The sequence below is a fragment of the Podarcis pityusensis genome (assembly GCF_964106645.2).
Source record: "Podarcis pityusensis genome assembly, chromosome: 12".
Classification (NCBI taxonomy): Eukaryota; Metazoa; Chordata; class Lepidosauria; order Squamata; family Lacertidae; genus Podarcis; species Podarcis pityusensis.
In genome coordinates this window covers 30,954,513-30,973,862 of record NC_138037.1, presented here as the reverse complement: position 1 = coordinate 30,973,862, position 19,350 = coordinate 30,954,513, and the positions used below count along the sequence as shown (strand labels likewise).

At 39.3% G+C, this 19,350-nt stretch overlaps 1 protein-coding gene across 4 annotated transcripts in view; it reads left to right on the top strand.

Moving 5' to 3' along the window:
- Positions 1–19,350, top strand: part of THSD7A (thrombospondin type 1 domain containing 7A) — a 221,815-nt gene that overhangs the window by 121,835 nt on the left and 80,630 nt on the right. For all 4 annotated transcript variants that reach the window (XM_080974550.1, XM_080974552.1, XM_080974549.1 and 1 more), the window contains one exon: positions 12,112–12,303. In XM_080974550.1, coding sequence (XP_080830676.1) covers positions 12,112–12,303 — 192 coding nt within the window. The remainder of the gene's footprint in view (positions 1–12,111; positions 12,304–19,350) is intronic.

The window sequence follows — 19,350 nt, the reverse complement described above, 5'->3', positions numbered from 1 at the left end:
ACCAAGCAGCCATCCATTTGGCTATTATCACCTCTACTGGGATCAATTCTCTTACTTAAAATATTTTTATAAGCATAGAAAATAATACAAAATACTTAAATTACATATCTGTTTAAGTATGTGGAGAGGTATGCATACATTTCCCTAATTGTGATTGTTGTCCCCTCTCCAGATCCAAATCCCCTTCCCTTGTTCCTCTGTATGGTTTGCTTGTTTCTCCATGGGGCAGTTAGTTTTCCAAGTGACTCTGCTATAGCTGCAGATGAAATGGATTCCTGTGGACTATATGATAAGGTGCACATGCATCAAGTGTGTATCATTACAACATTACAAGCTGGGACAGAACTACTGTATAACAGATGACCTGTTTCTGAATGTTTACTGAGAAAGCTTGTGAATATCAAACTGGTTTCTAATCAACCCTGTGGGAGTTTGCCCGCCACTATTTTAAACAAGACAGGCAGAAACCAAGGATGGGAAAGCAGCGATGTGGGAGGAAGGCAGTGCAAGACTGTCAAAAGCGATTTGACTATACCCATGACCTGTCTTCTTTGATGGCCCTTTTGCTAACGTAAATTATTTTCTTAAATGGTATTAAGCCTTGGAAATACTATGCTGATGGATGAATGATATTTCAAAAATCCATCTTATTAGCCTATTATTTTCTTCGTAAGCCTGTCATGTTCATTTCCTTCACTCAGCTCTTACTCGCTTATTGACCTTTCTTTAATCTAGGCCACAATTTTTGTTGAGTTCTTATTAGTGTGAAATCATTATTTTACCTGCTATGAAATATCTAAATCCTCAAGAGAACATCAGCTTCCTCAGCAGCAAGTTTAAAGACCTGATATATGTGATTTCAGTATAATGTACTTCCAACTGTTGGGCAGCTCAAGATCCGAGGACTGCAGAATCTCAGACATAGTTCAACATCTTAACTGTAGAAACAATCAAAGCACCAGGAAGAGATTATCTATTTTATAAATGCATGCAAACAAGACAGGAGTTATAGGAAAGCTGTTCAATAATGCGTACAAACTGTTTTCAGCTGAGCTGTTCATGAAACATAGCCCCCCCCAACCATTTTGTTTCATTACAATGACTAACTTTGTTGAAACTCCTAGATTATTATTTTTTTGTTTCTTTTTTTAACATGAATAAGTAGGTTGTTTCATGGTGAAACAGAGTTTGGGTCCCAAAACCTAAAAGTCTATGCAATTAAAGAAGGCAGCATAGAGGCAGGACATGATGGAATTATTTTGATCTATTATTCATGCTCATGGCTTGCTGGACGGTTTTCCTGCCTGAGCTGGATTGCATCCACGTTGTATTTATTGGTAGAAATGAGCCAATGTAGCAGAGATAGGGAACCAACTGTTGTTGGACCCCAACTCCCATCAGCCCCAGCCAGCATGGTCAGTGGGCAGAGATGGTGGCAGTTGTAGCCCAATATGTCTGGAGGGCCTGGGCTTCTTTATCCATGCAATATAGTATCACACACAGTAGTTAGAAACACACTAGAAATCTACAGTTGATAAAATATTCTAAATTTGCCCCTTCAGCATTTTATATTCCCCTTGCTCTGCTTTATTTAAATTTGGCCTATCGGTCGGATAGATTGATCTGTTTTGGTTCCATGACTCAGATTGATTTTACTCCCCTGCCTGTCTTCAAACTTAGTTCCCCCCCTCCCACTTTTCATTTTTACCAAAATGACACTTGATTGACTCAAGCCATGGGAGCAGCTTGCTATGCTTGACTATGATCAATACGCTGGTGTTCACTGGTCCTTATCATTCCCAGTATGACTGAATTAACAAATGAACCCTGAAAATGTTTCAAGTAGCTGTCAAATTGCACAGGAGAAGCCCACTGATATTGGACGCAAAGTGCTGTGCTGTTTCAGTGCACACCACCTGTGTCAGAAAACATTGACCATGGCACCATGCTATTTGTGTGAATTAAGAATTTAAACAATGCCGGTAACAGCCAAATCAGCAGTTTCTTTCTCTCCAACAGTTTCTGCTTCTTACAATGCTAGATTTTGGCTGCTGAAAAGATGTTACTAAATAACATATGGTGATTTTAGGATGCTAATTTTTTTAAAAGATTGAATAAAATAAATCTAATAACCATGTTAATGGCGTTGGGCTTAATTGACAATTGGTTTGGCATGGTATTAAGCACTGTTTAGTCCTCATTTTTATTTTTTTATTTTAAATCTATCTTTGATCAGGCAGGGAAGTTAACACTGCTTGCCCTGTTCCAAAGACCAGTTGCACAAGCTTGCCTTCCTCTTGCGCAAGGCTGGTTACAACCCTTCCTGTTAACTGATGTTGCTCTCTAATCATGGAAGTGCAGGCCTGCATCGTCCTCTTCCAGAGGCTTTTTTTTGTTTCTTTATAAGATATTTATTGAAAATTTCAAAATATTACAAAATAAAAAGGGAAAAAAAAGAAAAATACAAAATAAAAATAGTTAAAAACAACTCAATCTTTCCATTACTTATTTTTCATTAGCTTATTTCCCGGACCTCCTCACGCCTCCCTTTTTTGTATTCCAGTTCGGTTTGTTGGTTCAGCAAATCCTTCCCCTCTTTGTTTATCCAAGTCTTTAATCTTAAAGTATTGTAACATTAAATTTTTACCTGTTAGTAATCCATTTTTCATATTCCCTTATAGTATTACAGCTAGAAACCACTTACTTTCTATCCAACATCATTCTAACATTCATTAATTTTACAATATTTCTGTAAATAGGCTTTAAATTTCTTCCAATCTTCTTCCACCGACTCCTCTTCCAGAGGCTTTGAGACCTAATGGGATCTCAAAGAAAATGTCCTGGCCATGTTATATAGTGCTCTAGGCCATTTAGATTCTGATTGCAGCATTTCGCAAAGAAGACGTTAGTAGTTCTACTCCATTGTTCCCTTTCCTCAAACTTCTCCAGCAGAAAATTCAAAGTTGAAAGAGATCATATTATCAGGGGAGGAAAAAACAAGTTATCACAGCTTGAATGCCTGAGGATATTAGATTTTAAAATATATTTTCTGAGGTAACACGGTTATGGAAAGTGTTTGTTTCACACACTTGCTTAATATATCTTCTGTATATAGCTGGCAGATGGTGCAGTATTTTACAACTAAAAATACTTATTTTTTAGATTGGGAAATACTATTCCATTGCCTCTTTATTTTTTATCCCTGTTTGTTAAATTTAGACAGTGTCTACATGAGCATAAGCCTGATTGATGGTTGTAATATAAATGGAGATACATATGATTTCCCATTAAGATACCTGAGAGTGGGTTTGAGAAGATATTAATATTGCATCCCAAATGCATACCCATTATCTTAGAATGATACTGTGTGTCACAGCATAACCACATGGATCTGTTTTGTGTGTGTGCACGTGTCTGTGTAATTTTGCTCATTTTAAAAAGTAAATGAAAACCAAAGCTGTTTCAAATTCACAAAAACAATGCATAACATATACAGTATTATTAATATTTCTGGAATCAGTACACCATATAGAATGAAAAATGTATTTTACAACACTAAAATCTGTTTAACAAAACAACAAACAAGACCTGCTGGACAATGAATGAGCAGGTTTATTTAGTTCTCTTGGATACCAGCCATGTACCCAAGTAGGAAACAGAACTCAAACCCTTATAACTATATGAATTGAATTGAAAATGAATGGGGAGGGGGCATGACTTTTGTTGCAGCCTAGGTAAAGGAAGCAAGCCCTGGCATTGCTGAAGGGGATCATTGGCAACAAAGGTACTGAGGCCAGTTAAGAATGGACCAGTCTGCATAGTGAAGGCACCAGTGACTAATAATAGCTAATAATGCCAATGACCCACCTTGGACGTTGTTCACCACCATTCAGGTGCAGTCGCCCTTCAGTAAGAACAGAGCTTCCTCCCTATCACCTCTCCTCACTCAGTGGTAATGGACGATTTAAGCCTCTCTTGCCAGCACTCTGTGGACAGACTTGTACATGGATCTCCCAAATTTCCTTTCATTCACGAAGTGCAGGAAGCAGTACACAAAAGAGTCACTTGCAGTAAAGGGAATATGCCACTCCTGAACAGCCTTCAAGTCCCTATGTTGGTGTGAGGAACTGTGTGGAATTTCAACAAGCCCTTATTAAGCACTTGTTGTGGAGGGGGCATACTTTTCCTTCCGATTTTTTCTTCCTGGCCATGATTCATGTGTGTGGCAGTGAGACATAGGAGTAGAAAGCAATTATTCCGCTTGCTTGTGAACAGTGCTTCTTCAAGCTTATAGATCTCTTAGGGACGGAATATATTACGGCTTATAATTATCTTTCCCTCCTTATAGTCTATTATCCTGGGCACAATATTTCAAGCAGTAGGGGATATTTCCTCATATCATCACAGTTGTGCTTGGTTCTGTATACAGAATTATCCTGATTCTGCAAATATATTTTGAGCCTATAATTGCCTGATTGGTGGCATTTGCTATGTTGGTTAAGTCTGTCAACATGTGGCAGACATGCGTCAGAAATCCTTAGCTAATTTTAGCTTTCTGGCCTTTAGGGACACTCACAGCCCCTTCATACTTCATGGTGCGCATTGCGAGGTACCATTATACATGCAACAAACACATAATGTTTGCTCTCTTCCTCAGGTAGGCTGTCCTGAAGTCTGCAGTTCTGTAATTGTGACAAGAAGTGAAGTTTAAACAAAACCTGGTTACACTGTTTTAATTTTTTCTTGCGGCATGCAAACAATTTGTCATTCAAAGCCATCACAATCCCTGTTAAATATTCAAAATTAATGCTTTGCAGTGAACATAAATACAATCATTGTTTTTAATTAATGTTATTGAAAACAGCAGTGTTTGTGGAAAATTAATGCATCAGTGTCCTGAAAATGTTTTCTTTTCTGAAATCAGTCAGTGTGAGGAGGTCCAAACAAAATGTCACATGTGACTGATTTTAGCATAGAGACATTTATTATATTTAAACAACTAGGAGGGGAAAAAATATCCCAACCCCACCAGCAGATGTAAGAAGAAGCCCTTGAACATTTGCCTTAATTGAAATCAGAGCTATTTTTACTTAGGCTTCTTAAAAGGAAATGACTTAAGAATATTAAGTATCAACTAATTAAGATTCTTAATTAAATGCAGATGCTGCTTAACAAGTAATTGACTTAGAGAATATGAATAGGAAATCAGTAACTCATTAAGTGCATACAAGTACAACTAACAGAGCCATGTAAGCTTGCCATGGCTTGATTGCAGAAAGTACCACCGTTAAGTTATGATTCCATATAGCTGTTAAAAACAAATAATAGTTGCTTCGTGTATTACATTTTTAGGTACCTATTTCAAGTATCATATATGCAAACATGTTCAAATGTGACAACCCAACTTATAGTCAAGGGAACATGATAGTTTGAAGAGGTTTTGTAAAGCATACTCTCCAGAACTTTGAAATATTTTGGCTTGCTTTACTTCATCCATTCTGAACTGCCTAAACTCTGCTATCTTTCCACTTTTAGAATACCTTATAAAATATTCAACGACAGAATGGTTATGCTATTATAACTCAATTTCCAAAATGCTTCTGTAGTTGAGATACTCATCATCCCGATGAAAAAGTATCATTTCTGCCTATAGCTGCAACAAAACATTTCCAAGTGTTTTACAAAATTTATAAAGTTCTTGGTATTCCCACCAAAAGTCAGCCTTTCTAGAAATCATTCATTGGTCTTGATGGTACAGCTAAGCTGCTTCTTCTTCTTTGGTGATCACTTGTAGCTGAGTAAGATTGTCTTCCATAAAAAACGGTTTTAACAGTGAGTCCGTAAGTGACTGTGGAGGCCAATTCTGGACCCACACGTCCTTCCACAGTGGGGACATTATTTCTCGGGCAGGAGTTGATCTCAGTGTGGTTGCCAAGCGTGCCTTCCTCTTAGCATGTTTCTCCCTTGCGTCCTGAGTTTGAGTGTCTTCAAAGTCCATGACACCTTTGGTAAAGGCTGTTCTCCAACTGGAGCTCTCGAGGCCAGTGTTTCCCAGTTGTCGGTGTTTATACTACATGTTTAAAGATTTGCCTTGAGACAGCCTTTAAACCTCTTTTGTTGACCACCAGCATTACGCTTTCCATTTTTAAGTTTGGAATAGAGTAGTTGCTTTGGAAGATGATAATCAGGCATCTGCACAACATGACCAGTCCAATGAAGATGATGTTGAAGAATCATTGCTTCAACACTGGTGATCTTTGCTTCATCCAGTACATTGATATTAGTTCGCCTGTCTTCCCAAGTGATGTGTAAGATTTTTCAGAGACCGTTGATGGCATCTTTCAAGAAGTTGGAGATGATGTTTGTAAGTGGTCCATGTTTCACAAGTCTGCAATAAGGTTGGTAGTACAATAGCTTTGTAAACAAGCATTTTGGTTTCCCTGCGAATGTCCTGGTCCTCAAACACTCTGCACTTCAATCAGGAGAAAGCCGCATTCGCAGAGCTCAGGTGATGCTGGATTTCGGCATCAGTGTTGACCCTTGTGGAAAGATAACTGCCTAAGTAGGAGAAGTGATTAACATTTGCCAATGTTACACCATTGAGTTGGATTTGTGGCGCTGCAGAGGTGTTCTTTTGTACTTGTTGGTGCAGCACTTTGGTTTTTTGGATGTTGAGCAACAGGCCAAGCTTTTTGTAAGCTTCTGCGAAGATATTTAGGATGGTTTGGAGGTTATCCTCTGAGCGTGCACACACTACGTTGTCATCAGCATACTGAAGCTCTGTGATGGTAGTTACGGTAACCTTACTCTTTGCTTTCAGCCTGCTCAGATTGAAGAGCTTTCCATCTAAGCACTTTGCTATTGACCCATTAAAAGAGTTACCTATATCATAGGCTATCAGCTTTCAACAGCAGTGAATTGGTCTGCTTTGTATTAAAAAGATGGTCGTTACTGCTTCACACAAATGAGATGTAAATATTTCAGTAATTTCATAGAAATTGACATAATGTTTTACATGAAGCTGTGTAAACCTTGGCAGCTACAACCCTCAACCCAAGGGGCCTTCTGGGAGTCTGTGTACTCAGAGTTTGCTACACTCCATCAATCACTTATTGGCCCTAGAGCATGGCTTGAAGGCATCTGTAAATAGAAGTAGCATTGTGGTTTTCTTGGAAAGGAAAGGACAGTGATAAACTAGTTTAGTTTTCCCACCTGTGCTTTTTTTACCCTGCAAAATGCATATGTCAGCCATATCTACAGTTCGGAGATTTTATGTTGTACCTCAGCTCCTTTACATCAACATAAGTAGAAAACATAATGGGTTTTTAAAGATAGTGGGCTGGTTCCAGACTGTGTAAGTCATTCAGTAGTCCCACTGAAATCTATGAGAAAAGCTAGTCATGGCTATCTTAAGTCCCATTGTTTCTATGAGACTACAGTGTGTCTGAGGCTGCAGTCTTCACCCCATTTATCTGGGAATATGCTGTATGTATACTGAATAGCACTATTAACATTTTCTTTCTTTCTTTCTTTCTTTCTTTCTTTCTTTCTTTCTTTCTTTCTTTCTTTCTTTTTGTTTATTTAACAGCAAAAATGATGTAAGCCAGAGGGGAAGTACCCATTGTATATTAATGTAGAATGGTATTATTCTACAAAAGTTAATTCTAAGCTATGTCAGAATGTTGATAAAACAGCAGGGCTTTGGTATACAGGTAGCTGCTAACCTACCACCGGGACGTGGGTGGCGCTGTGGGTAAAACCTCAGTGCCTAGGACTTGCCGATCGTATGGTCGGCGGTTCGAATCCCCGCGGCGGGGTGAGCGCCCGTCGTTCGGTCCCAGCTCCTGCCCACCTAGCAGTTCGAAAGCACTCTTAAGTGCAAGTAGATAAATAGGTACTGCTTTATAGCAAGAAGGTAAACGGTGTTTCCGTGTGCTGCGCTGGTGCTGGCTCGCTAGAGCAGCTTCGTCACGCTTGCCACGTGACCCGGAAGTGTCTCCGGACAGCGCTGGCCCCCGGCCTCTTAAGTGAGATGGGTGCACAGCCCTAGAGTCAGACACGACTGGCCCATACGGGCAGGGGTACCTTTACCTTTAACCACCAAATGTTGAGCTCAAGACTTAACAGCTTATGCCCCTTCACCCATTTCTGCCTTTACAATTTCAAAGGACAGTTGTATTAAATGCAGCTGTACTGTGAGATATATATATATATATATATATATATATATATATATTCTTATATGTGATTGATTTTTCCGCTCTTCACTATTGCCTCGATTAAATGGATTTCTATTTATTTTGTGTTACATAAAAATGATATATTGATGTTTTAGGCTCTATAGTAATTTGATTCTGTATGTTATAGTGAAGTCGGTCGGTTATTTTCTTCGGCAAACTAAATATTATTGTCAGTTCTTTGACCAGCAACCCAAACTTTGTCAGGGGTTGGGCTGTTGTCCTTCATATATTTTTAAGGAGAATGTTTTCTTGATTGGCTTTTATGCAGTGGAACTGATGATCTTCAGATGGGTAGTGCATTTGCCTCTTTTAGAAGGACAGAGGTATTTCCTAGTGACCTAGTCAGTTGCTTTTTTTTTCTTTTGCCTTGTCATGATTTTCTGGTTCTGAGATTATTTCAGCTGCAACACTAAACATGCTTATTAGGGTGTAAGCCCTTTTGAACACAGTGAAACTTACTGTAACAATCCTAATCAATTCTGTTCAGAAGTAAATTTGGTTGAATACAGTGGGGCTTACTCCCAGAAAAGTGGGGTTAGGATTACATTGACCTGGAAATGCCTCGCTCCAGTCAGGTCTGCTGCCAATCCATTTAAGCCAGCTGTGCTCGGAGGCAGCAATGCAGTCAACACGATATACCATTAGCAGCTGTTCTTTTATAATTTTTGAAGCTTCCTTCCACTGGTCTGATCCCTGGGCAGTGAATTTCTTCCCTTCACTTTCATGGTTATCCTGTGCTACCTGATGTCCAAGTTAAAGATAAATGGCAAATCCCTTGTTTGGGGAGCACATAGCAGGGCTTGTTAGAGACAAAAGAAGGAAGAAGATAAGGTTTCAGTTCAGTGTTATGGCTGAAAAACATGGATCCAAAAGAAACACGGAAACATAAACTCTCTCTCTCTCTCTCTCTCTCTCTCTCTCACACACACACACAGTCATTGCATCCCATTATGTGTTACATATTATAATAAAAATAAAATATGATTCTATCGACAGTAGCTAGTTTCTGTTGGAATTTCTGCCAGTTGATGTGATTGGAATTACTTTCCCAGCAAAAGGCTGATTGGTTCCTGGTAGCATGCTACGCTGTGAGATAAATTGTGGGGCCCACAAAGGTTAAGCTGTTCATAAAATCATTAGTGAAATCTTAGAAACAATTTGATCTAAACAGCATAAACCCCCAAAGAGATGAAGTAACTGTTATAAAGCATTGCCTCATTCCATATTGTTGCCTCCAGTCAAATAAGACGTGCATATGAGTAGTCTGGGTTTTAATACATCACTCCAATATGCATTTAGTGACTATATTTTTATGCCTTTAGGCAATTTTGATTTATTTTTATTTTTTTTAAAAGAGACTTCGATTATGTGCCATCATATTTTTAGTACACCAGTCAAACTCTTGCCCTTTGCAGAAAGATATGGGGGAATTTGCAAGCATAGACATGAATTCCCTGTGCCTAAAACATCTCTCACTTTTTATTTCTATACCAGTTACTAATATTCCTCACATCCAAAGGAAAATACCTGCCATCTTCCAACTTGTCTGTTCAGAAGTGGGTTTTTTTTGGGGGGGGGGTACATTTTTTGATGTAATAACAGTAAGGCCAGAGGTTTGGAAGAAAGTAAATATGACAGTTAACAAGATTTGTTCATCAGCTTCTATGGGCCCCAGAACATTCCTCTGAGAAATAAATAAGCAATTATTTATCAATATTGACAGCTGTCTTAAATGTGATAGCTGAATATTGTATTATTTTTTTTAAAAAAAATCAAGTGTTTTGTTGTCCCGTGGCCTTATATTTTATTGAACATCATGATGTTCAATTATATCGCTGAGACTAGCTGTTACGGTGGAATGATTGACCTGATGAACTGATCGCAACATAATGAACTCTCTCTTTCAGTTTTTGTTGACACTACACGTACTCCAGAAAAGTCTCAAAGGATAAGCCATACGTAATGCCCTTGAATTTTTTCACCTATATAACCTGATATTCTGCTGCTCACAAAATAAGGACAGCTTGTGCAGAGATTCTAGGTCTTCATGATGAAGTGGGACCAAATATTTTATCTTTTTTTTTATGTAAGAGTTTTAAAATGTTCCGAAAGCCTTTTGCTGTCCTAGCCAAAGGTCGACTCTTAAAAGACTTGTGGGAGTAGCACTTTGCTAGTGATTCCCCTGGGATCACTTAAGATGTTTTTGCCAGTATCTTCAATCAGATGCATTTAGAAACCTCTTCTGGCTCCAACTAAAACTAGTTACTCTTCTTCTTCAAGTTTTTCTTAACAGACACCTGAATAGCTCCTTGTCCTCAAATATTTCCAGTGCTCTTTGACAGGCTTTTCGAATATTTAAGGAAGAATGGAAAAAACGCTGTTCCTAATCCCCATCTTGCAAGATGTGCTTATCTTGGGCATTGTACACAGAAAACTGTCCTGCTGATCCCTGAATATTTATATTGCACACCTAGACAAATTGCCTGAAAGCATGGTCGATTGATTTCAGCAGAACTTTGGCCAAACCTACAGTTTATAAAAGCCACGGGGTCACAGCCAAAGTGTTAAGAGCTTCCCCATACCTGCTTTGTGGGACTAAGGAAATTTATAACCAGATTTGCCAGATTAGCTAACTGGTCCATAGTTTGCTTAATTTGTAGTTTCAGCCTTCTGTACACTCTATAGTAAGGCTGCCAGTAAAACAGAAGAAAGTCTAAATGACTTAAAGCAAAGGAAAATGATGCTTTATGTTGCCAACTGTAATGTTTGCGATGATAGAGGTAGATGTGGAGTTGTCAAATTAAGTGCCTTGTGAGTTGCCTGTGACTTTTATGTAATTTATCATAATTTATATTACAATCCTATGCATACACACTCAGAAATAAGTACTGGGCATAGGATTGCACTGTAAGGAGTTGCTGTTACTGCTGTCTCAATTGTATAGATACTAAGGATGAGGGAGAAATTGGATTCATTTCCAGTGGCAGCTGGTACTATTGGGACTGGTGGGACAGAAGGCAGGAAGACAAACAGTAGGTGGAGCCTGAGTCAGTGAGAGGCAGAGCAAGCTAATTTTAGTCGTCCCCCCAATGAACTTACCTATTTCTTACTTTCTGAAACAAGATGTGAAACAAATACATCCTTTGAAATTCATGATTTTCTGAATTTTGCAAAGCAGTTCTGCAGCCAAGTAAGGTGTACAAAAATGCATATACTAATGTACAATGTGCCTAAAATGCATATATTATTTTAAAAAGCATACAAAATGTATTATATTAAGGAATATTGCTTTGCAAACATGTGCATTTTGGACAAAATTGAATATAATATGTGTGTTAGGAGAAATTTGCAACAAAATGCTGGTGAATTTTCATGAGGACTATAAGAAAAATCACAAACTTGACCTAGAAATGTGGAGAACTGGATTTAAGTTTGGAAAAATGAGAAATTGAGAGAAACTGAAATTGGCAGTTGCCCACCCCTAATAGTTACTATTCACAGTAAAATAATTCCTAACCTGAAATGTGGTACTCTGTTTTAAAGAAGGGTGTAGTTTTCTTCTTCTTCTGTTGTTGTTGTTTTAATTCAGTTTCTTTGCTAACACTGAGTCTCATCCTTTCACAGTGCAAATATGGACTTTTCTCTCATCACCACTTCAGCTCAACCTCAAATTAATGAGGGCATTTTAAGATTTTAGCATATTCTTAATAGCATCAAGCCACGGAGACACAATCACTTTGATAACTAATCAGATTACTTTGTTTTTACAAAACAACGAAATCTAATTTATTTGTAGACCCATCTGGACTAAGACTGCTCAATTTAAGTTAAATTAGCAATGATAGACTGCTACTGGCCTTTTCTTTCCCAGGAGAAGAGGTTGATAGACAGCTGTGCAGAGATGCTATCTATCCAGTCCCCATCGTCTGCGAAGTTCCATGCCCAAAGGATTGTGTACTCAGCACGTGGTCTGGTTGGTCCTCCTGCTCACACACCTGCTCTGGCAAAACCACAGAAGGAAAACAGATGCGTGCTCGCTCCATTTTGGCATATGCAGGTGAAGGTAAGGTCACTCCTTTCAGCCGCCTTGGCATATTATTATGAATTCTTAATGTTACCTTTTAAACATTTGCAGAAATAACAGGGGACGATTAGAAGGAAAGTGCAGCTTTAACACATTGTATTTAATATGATTCTGCACTACTGTTGGTATTTTAAAAATACTGCTCTGCGTTTTCTAACTGTTTTACATTGTTAGTGTTTGTTTTAGTGCATTTTGAGATAAGGTGGGTTTTTGTTTTGTTTTAGATAGATTTCCTTTAAAACTTCAAGCTCCCATTTTCAAATTAAATCGGACTATGGACTCTGATGCTACATATGCACATGTGCAAGGTCTCAGAGTATTGTAAAAAAATAAGATTAGAGTCTTTTATGTTGTTTGGGTGGTTGGCATGCAAATGACATCCATGAATTAAGGTGTTCTGCACAGAGCTAAACAACATGCATAAGCCGTTTGTGGGTTCTGCTTGTAATTGATATAACAGATACACAAGCAGGTACTCTATTGCTGAGTTAACTGTAAGAAAGCAAATTCTAGTTCTAATATAAATCAGAACAATACCTCCAAGCCATTCAACATCAATCCCTGGCCATGAAAGGCCTGCTTCTAAATGGACTTTGCAGACACCACAACCTTGAAAATGGCTTCTGGACATTGCCAAGACATAGCCATGTGAAGGTTTGCACAGTTCCCTTTCTTTTTTGCTGGAGTCTTTGTGGAAGGCTTCCCTAGTTAATTGCATTCTGATTTTGTGGAGTGCCACTTGGAAAACAGAAGTTCCATTGTATATACTTATATTTTCATGGGCCACATACACAAACAAGAGTTTTATTATAGCCATCCAGGTCCAAGGGAGTGGTAAAGCCAGAATGAATGACGGGATAGGTTCATAATATTAGTATAGCTATACTATATTCATATTGCCGAAATAACACCCCTGTCAAGGGCATGGTGATTAATAGCTATAATTTCTCAGCATTTTGGAGCACGGGAGCATAGAAAGTCCTTAATACGATATGTTAAGCTGAACGTTTTTTGTTAGAGTGTAGTCTCAGTGTCTGGAAGTGGACACAAAGGATGGTCCCAAGTAAAGAGAAGTTAAGCAAAAAGAAAACAAAGCCAAAAAATAAACTTTGACGGAGAAAGGTAGAAAGCATGCTAAAAGTTAGACGTTTGAGTTTGCTTACTTCTTACATCCTTTGTGGTGGCTGCATTTATACTGGTGTGTTTTATATTGTGATGATCATTGAAAGCTGTGCTGCTTCTGGCATACAAGCCCCTTTTAGAGGAGTAAGAGCGGAAAAGGCTTCAAAAGACTTTTGAGTACATATGGGAGATGCTTGAGCTCTTGGCTGTGAAAGGTGCGTGTGTGATTTGTCCCAGTGAGTAATCTGGGGGCGCTTGAAGCTAAGCAGTCTTTTATATGATTTGTGTCTTTATGTAAACTATCCAGAGAACTTTGCTGGATGGACAGGATACAAATGCAATGCATAAATAATGAACAAATATTCTGCATTGGAACCTGTTGGGAACAACATGTAAAAAGCATGACACATGTACGATAAGTAAGTTTTATTAAAAAAAAAAAGTTGCATGTGTGATTAAACGGATTTACTTGGACCGTAGGGACTGCATAACATTTATGAATAAAAGATCCTCCGGAACTGTAATATCATTTCCAAAGTAGCTGACATGTCACTTTCACTTCTCAGATTTAATTCTGAACTGAAACTGTATCAGTTTAGATTATAATATTTAGGCTTCACTTCAATCAAATCTCTTGTCACCATCATGCCAGTAAATCCATTATGCAATTTTGCCATGTACTGCCTGACAGAGAATGGCTGTCTCCTCACCTTCAGCAATGCACAGCATTGTTTAAGCAATTCTAGCAGGACATACAATGTTTCAGTGGGAAGCAACCTACTGGAGAGCATTACCAGATTTGGATTCCCATAACAGGTTTTTTTCCTCTATGTCCACAACTCAGTTAGCAAAAAAGATGATGATGAGAGGTCAACACGAACCCTTTGGTGGAGAGCAGCTTTGAAAGACACTTAAACGTTGTAAACGTTAGGGATGCCAGATAATTTTGATTCAGTCTAGGATTTGCTGTGAGCCCCACCTCATTGATCCAGTCAAACCAGTCCTCAAAACAAAACCTAGATCTGTGGTTTAGTTCACAGCTCTACAAACCTTTCTGAGGGCTGGTTTGACCATCCAGGGCTTGCTCTCCCCCCCCCCCTTTGGGGGGCTTTAAACACTTACGCTGCTTGGAGAAGCTTCAAAGTGCAACATCTCTGCATTTTCAGGTAAAAACACATTAGTACATCATGGGGGCAGCCATCTTGTTATACATACGATCACAATCACTTGTATTTAATGGATAGTGGCAAGCCAAGGGCAAACTTTGACTACCATTCCTGGTTTATTTGGAGAAAAGCAAGCCTGGGTTCAGACATTATGGAAAGGCGGACCATGGCTTAGCTCTCAGCAGCATGGCAGGAGCAGGAGCACAGGAGGAACAAAGTACCTACAGTTTTAGCAATGTGTAGCAGGATACTACTGCATGTTCACATTTAAACCATAGTTTAGTTTAAATATGGATTGACATAACATGCATACTAGTCCTATATATGTACTTTAAAGTATATCTCACTATATTAAATTCCACTTTTCCTCCTCCTGCTGTGCTTGGGCCACTTATCTGACCTGTTCTACTAGGGGACCATTGAGGGGCACAAATCCACCTCTATAATTCAACACTTCAGTTACCTTCTCTACCTACCAAGTCCTTGGCATATGGCGAGCTATAAATCAATTTTTCAAAAGCTTGTTGAACAGACTTTGACTTTTCCAGGCATGGGTTCTTTGGCTCCATGATTTATGAGACACAAATCAGCTCCTGAAATGTTCCATGCTTGGTGCTTAAATTTTCATGAAGTTAAGGGCATGAGGGACATGCAGAGGCTATTTAAAAATGGAAACTTAGGCCTTAAAATGCACTGGGCATGAAATACATCCTTTTGGTATCCCACTTTGGAACCCTTCATGTATCCAAATATACTGCTGAATTTCAGCAGTGATTCTCTGGGAGATGGTGGAAGCCAAATTTAAATTAGTGCAGCTCTTGGAAGGTAGAATGGGGAATAGATTTTTGGATTTGAGAGAACTATGCCAGGATGCAGACACTGCTTTGGGCACTGCCAACACATGCCTAATCTCGATTGTCAGCAGAAAAGTCCTTTGGGCTGGAAGCATTTCAGTTGTAGATGCTTAAGTAGCTTGGCTATGTAAAATAGTAGTGGGGATATGTTTATGTAAATCCGATAACTGAGGAGGGAAATTGTCATCATTCCCAAAGCAAAGGCTTATCTGTAACTTGGAAGGAATTCTCAGTGTGGAAACTTCTCCTGATACAGTCAAGTACTTGCATCTCATTCTCTGCTTGTTTGGAAAAACAACAACTAAATAATTGATAAAAAAAAGAGATGCTGATCTGCTCTCAGACATCAAGCTAATTTCTTCCAGAGAACATGAAAAACATAGCCTGAAAATCTAGAAAGACAGTGAGCAGCATAATGCTACAAGTGCTGAACTGAACAAATTTCACATTTATACATGGCCATATCTACTTGCAGATATCCTGGCATGTGGTCATCTGTTACAATGCTCAGCCTGGGCTTGATGAGGCAAGTGACCTTCACCTGTTCCAAGCCTCCTCCAGCTGAGGAATCACACACCTCTTCCCAGAGCTAGCGAGCCCCACCTGGCCAGCTAGGAAGCTGAGCTGTGGGCCTTTGCCTGACTCAGCCTCCTAGACTGCCCCTCCTGCTGCTTCCTACACCTCGGAGCCTGCCATGTTCATGAAGACAGGGGGCCCTCTGGTAATGGGTCCTGATGCTCTGGTTCCTGTGCACTGACCCCCATCCTTTTGCCATCCTCTGTTGCCCCGTGAGTACTTCCTTCTCCATCCCCTGCTTGCCCTGGTATGTCTCAGACCCAGCTGTACCCCTCTCCGGGATCCTCTTCTTCCTTGCCCGTCGTCCTGCCAGTTCATGGCAATTTAATCCTCCCCTCCACCTTTCCACATTCTGCTTTTCCAGTCTAAAGCAAGTTCCTATATCTCCCACTGTAGGTTTGGTTCTTAGTTCCTGACACTGCTTAGGTTTACTATTGGGAATGATCTGTATTTCAGACTAGAAATCAAAGAGGCATTGAGTTCTTCAGCACTCCCTATAGTGTGTATGCATTTGATTCAAAGCTCCCATTTTAGTCTTGTTTGCCTGAAATCTAAATGGCTGGTTCATGAACCTTCTTACAGTCTTGTCTATGCCTGCCTGGATTATATATTTTTTGAAGGAAGCTTTTTCTGAAGTCTTATCACCAAAGTAATTTTAGGCCTGAAAGCATTTGGCCGATTAACTACTCTAATGAATCAATTAATGCTTTGATAGCAGATTAGCAACATAGTTCCAATTAACATTCAGTGTGGTTGTATGGGTGTGCTCCTTCAGCTGCTAATGGGTGTTAAGACCGATTAATTTTAATTAATTGAATACAAAAGTCACTGGTTAGCATCCCATATATGTAAGAGAAAGATTGTGCTATCCTCTAAGACTGTTGAATGTAAGTTCTCCTGGTTATATCTCTAGTCCTCTCTACTTGCTTGTTACAGTCACTTGTGACATAGAATGCAGTTCTAAACAAATTTACTTGTAACCATGTCCTGTTGAGAACAAAGACATGCTGTGTTTTTACAACTTCATTGCTGTATAAAGTAGCAGCAGTTCTGAGATTTATAACAGTGCTCCTAGGTAAGGGACTACATTGATGACTTCCACATCCATTAGGGTTGCCATATTTCAAAAAGTGAAAATACAGAGCTTTTTGGTTTTGCCCAAAGTTGTTGAGGTATTTGTTTGTTTTTTTGCAAAATCCCAACAAGAAAATTGAGTTTTTGAGCTAATTTTAATGAAAATTGTGACATGGGCTGTCATATGTCCGGATTTTCCCAGATATTTCAGCCTGGAAGCTGCTTACGAGGGCTAAACGCCGGCTATGTCCAGAAAATTCCGGATGTACGGCAACCCTAACACCCATGGACTCAGAAAGTGTAAGCAGACCTCAGAATCAACCAAAAATATCTATTACCTTGAAGAATCGCGTCCTGGAAGCCTTCCAACATAAAACTGTTCTCATGTGTGGCTGAACCGTGACTGTTTGCCAGTAAACATTTAGCTGAATGTAGCACTTGGAAAGGGGAGCAGTAAAGGACATAAACACAGAGATCCACATCTGGAGAAATAAGCAATTATTCAGCTAATAACAGCACCCAGTGAGTTTTGTGACACCTTAGAAACAAACAGATTTTTATTTTATTCTTTGGCATAGGTTTTTGTGGCTCAGCAACTTCTTTGCCAGATGCATGGAATGTATCACTGTTCAGATATATCTGTATTTATATACACAGAGAGAAAGATACGTATGGGGGGGGGGGGAGTAAAGAAATGTGGCCAAAAGGCTATAAACTGCAAGATGCCTGTGATGTTTCTGTATCAAATGTATACAACACAAGCCCAGTGACCACTCATAGCAGTGGATATTGGAGATAACACAGCCTTCTAACTTTGTTGTGCTAACTGAAGGCAAAGCCTCGTTCTTTGTTTCTATTTGTTTAGTACTAAACTAACTTACTGATCAATTCTAGTTTGGCAATGGCCTGGTAGGGCCTCCGTTGAAGTAGGAATAATGAATAATGTTGGCCTTCTCACTGGTTCCTGAATGTTGTCATTATTGGCCTTTTCTAGTTTTTAGAAGGCTGGCGCTATAATACATACACAAACAGTGTAAGTTTCAATACCAATTGCCTCTACAGCCACTATGTCTAGCCCAAGTAGACAATTGTATGTGCAGTCTGAACCCATGGTTTGTTGTACTCTTGCATAATAAATCCCCACAGTTCTACTCACTTGCCTCCAGGGCTATTAGAGCTAGGTTCAGGGGCAGACATCCAGAGCCCCCAGTGGCGAGAAGCCTTCCCAACCCTTCTCAAAGACTCTGGCAACTTGTTTCTCTCTGGGTTCTTATTTTTTAAAAAGTTGCATGAGCACACTGAGTGTAGATAGATAGATAGATAAACTTTATTTGCATTAGCTAACGGCCATAGCAACATAAAACAAGCAATATATACAATTAAAAAGACAACAATGGGTAAAAAGGGCAATCAAATGACCAAGATTATCGTTCAGGAACATTGAGTGTGTGTGTGTGTGTGTGTGTGTGTGTGTGTGTTGGAACCGCTGGTCTCAACCACTAATGTGCATTGGATTCTTGTTTTATTTCTTTTGACATTGTACACTAGATATATAACAGTTACTATTAAGCAGCTTTTGGATAAGAACCCAGCATGCCCTGTGGCCAGCTGGCGTAAAATTCTTTAAGGGTGGGGGGTTCAGTGCTGAATAGTAAATATGTTCTCATCTTCCCAACTTGCTGAGTTGCAGCATATACTTACTGTTTGTAAATAGCCAAAGTTCATCCTAATAGATCCCCAATAGATGGCCACCCAGTCTTTGTAAAGAATGACCTACCACCTGCTCAGGTAGTCTGTTCCACTGTTGAACAACTCTTGCCATTAGAAAGCTGCTCCTAAGATCAACCTGAAATCTCCTTCCTTGCAATTTCAATTTGCTAGTTTTGGTCCTTCCATCTTCTCTGTCTTCTTTATGACAGCCCTTCAGATGTCTGAAGACCATCCTGCTGATGCCTTACCCTAACCTTCTGTTCTCCACGCTAAACATGTCCAGTTATTTTAATCATTCCTCGTTGCTCTTGGCATTTTCAATTGTGCACTGAGTGAGAAGGGCAGTAGAGAACGAGTAGAATATGAGAGCACAATGATGCATATTTCCTATTAATAAACCAAGATATGTTACATCCAAACCCGTGTCTTAGGCCTAGACTAGTTTTGAAGGGGTAAACCTTTATTTGGGCTGTGTCATTCAGACTGTAGGTGAGGGCCCACATGATCGAATGTTCTCTATTAAA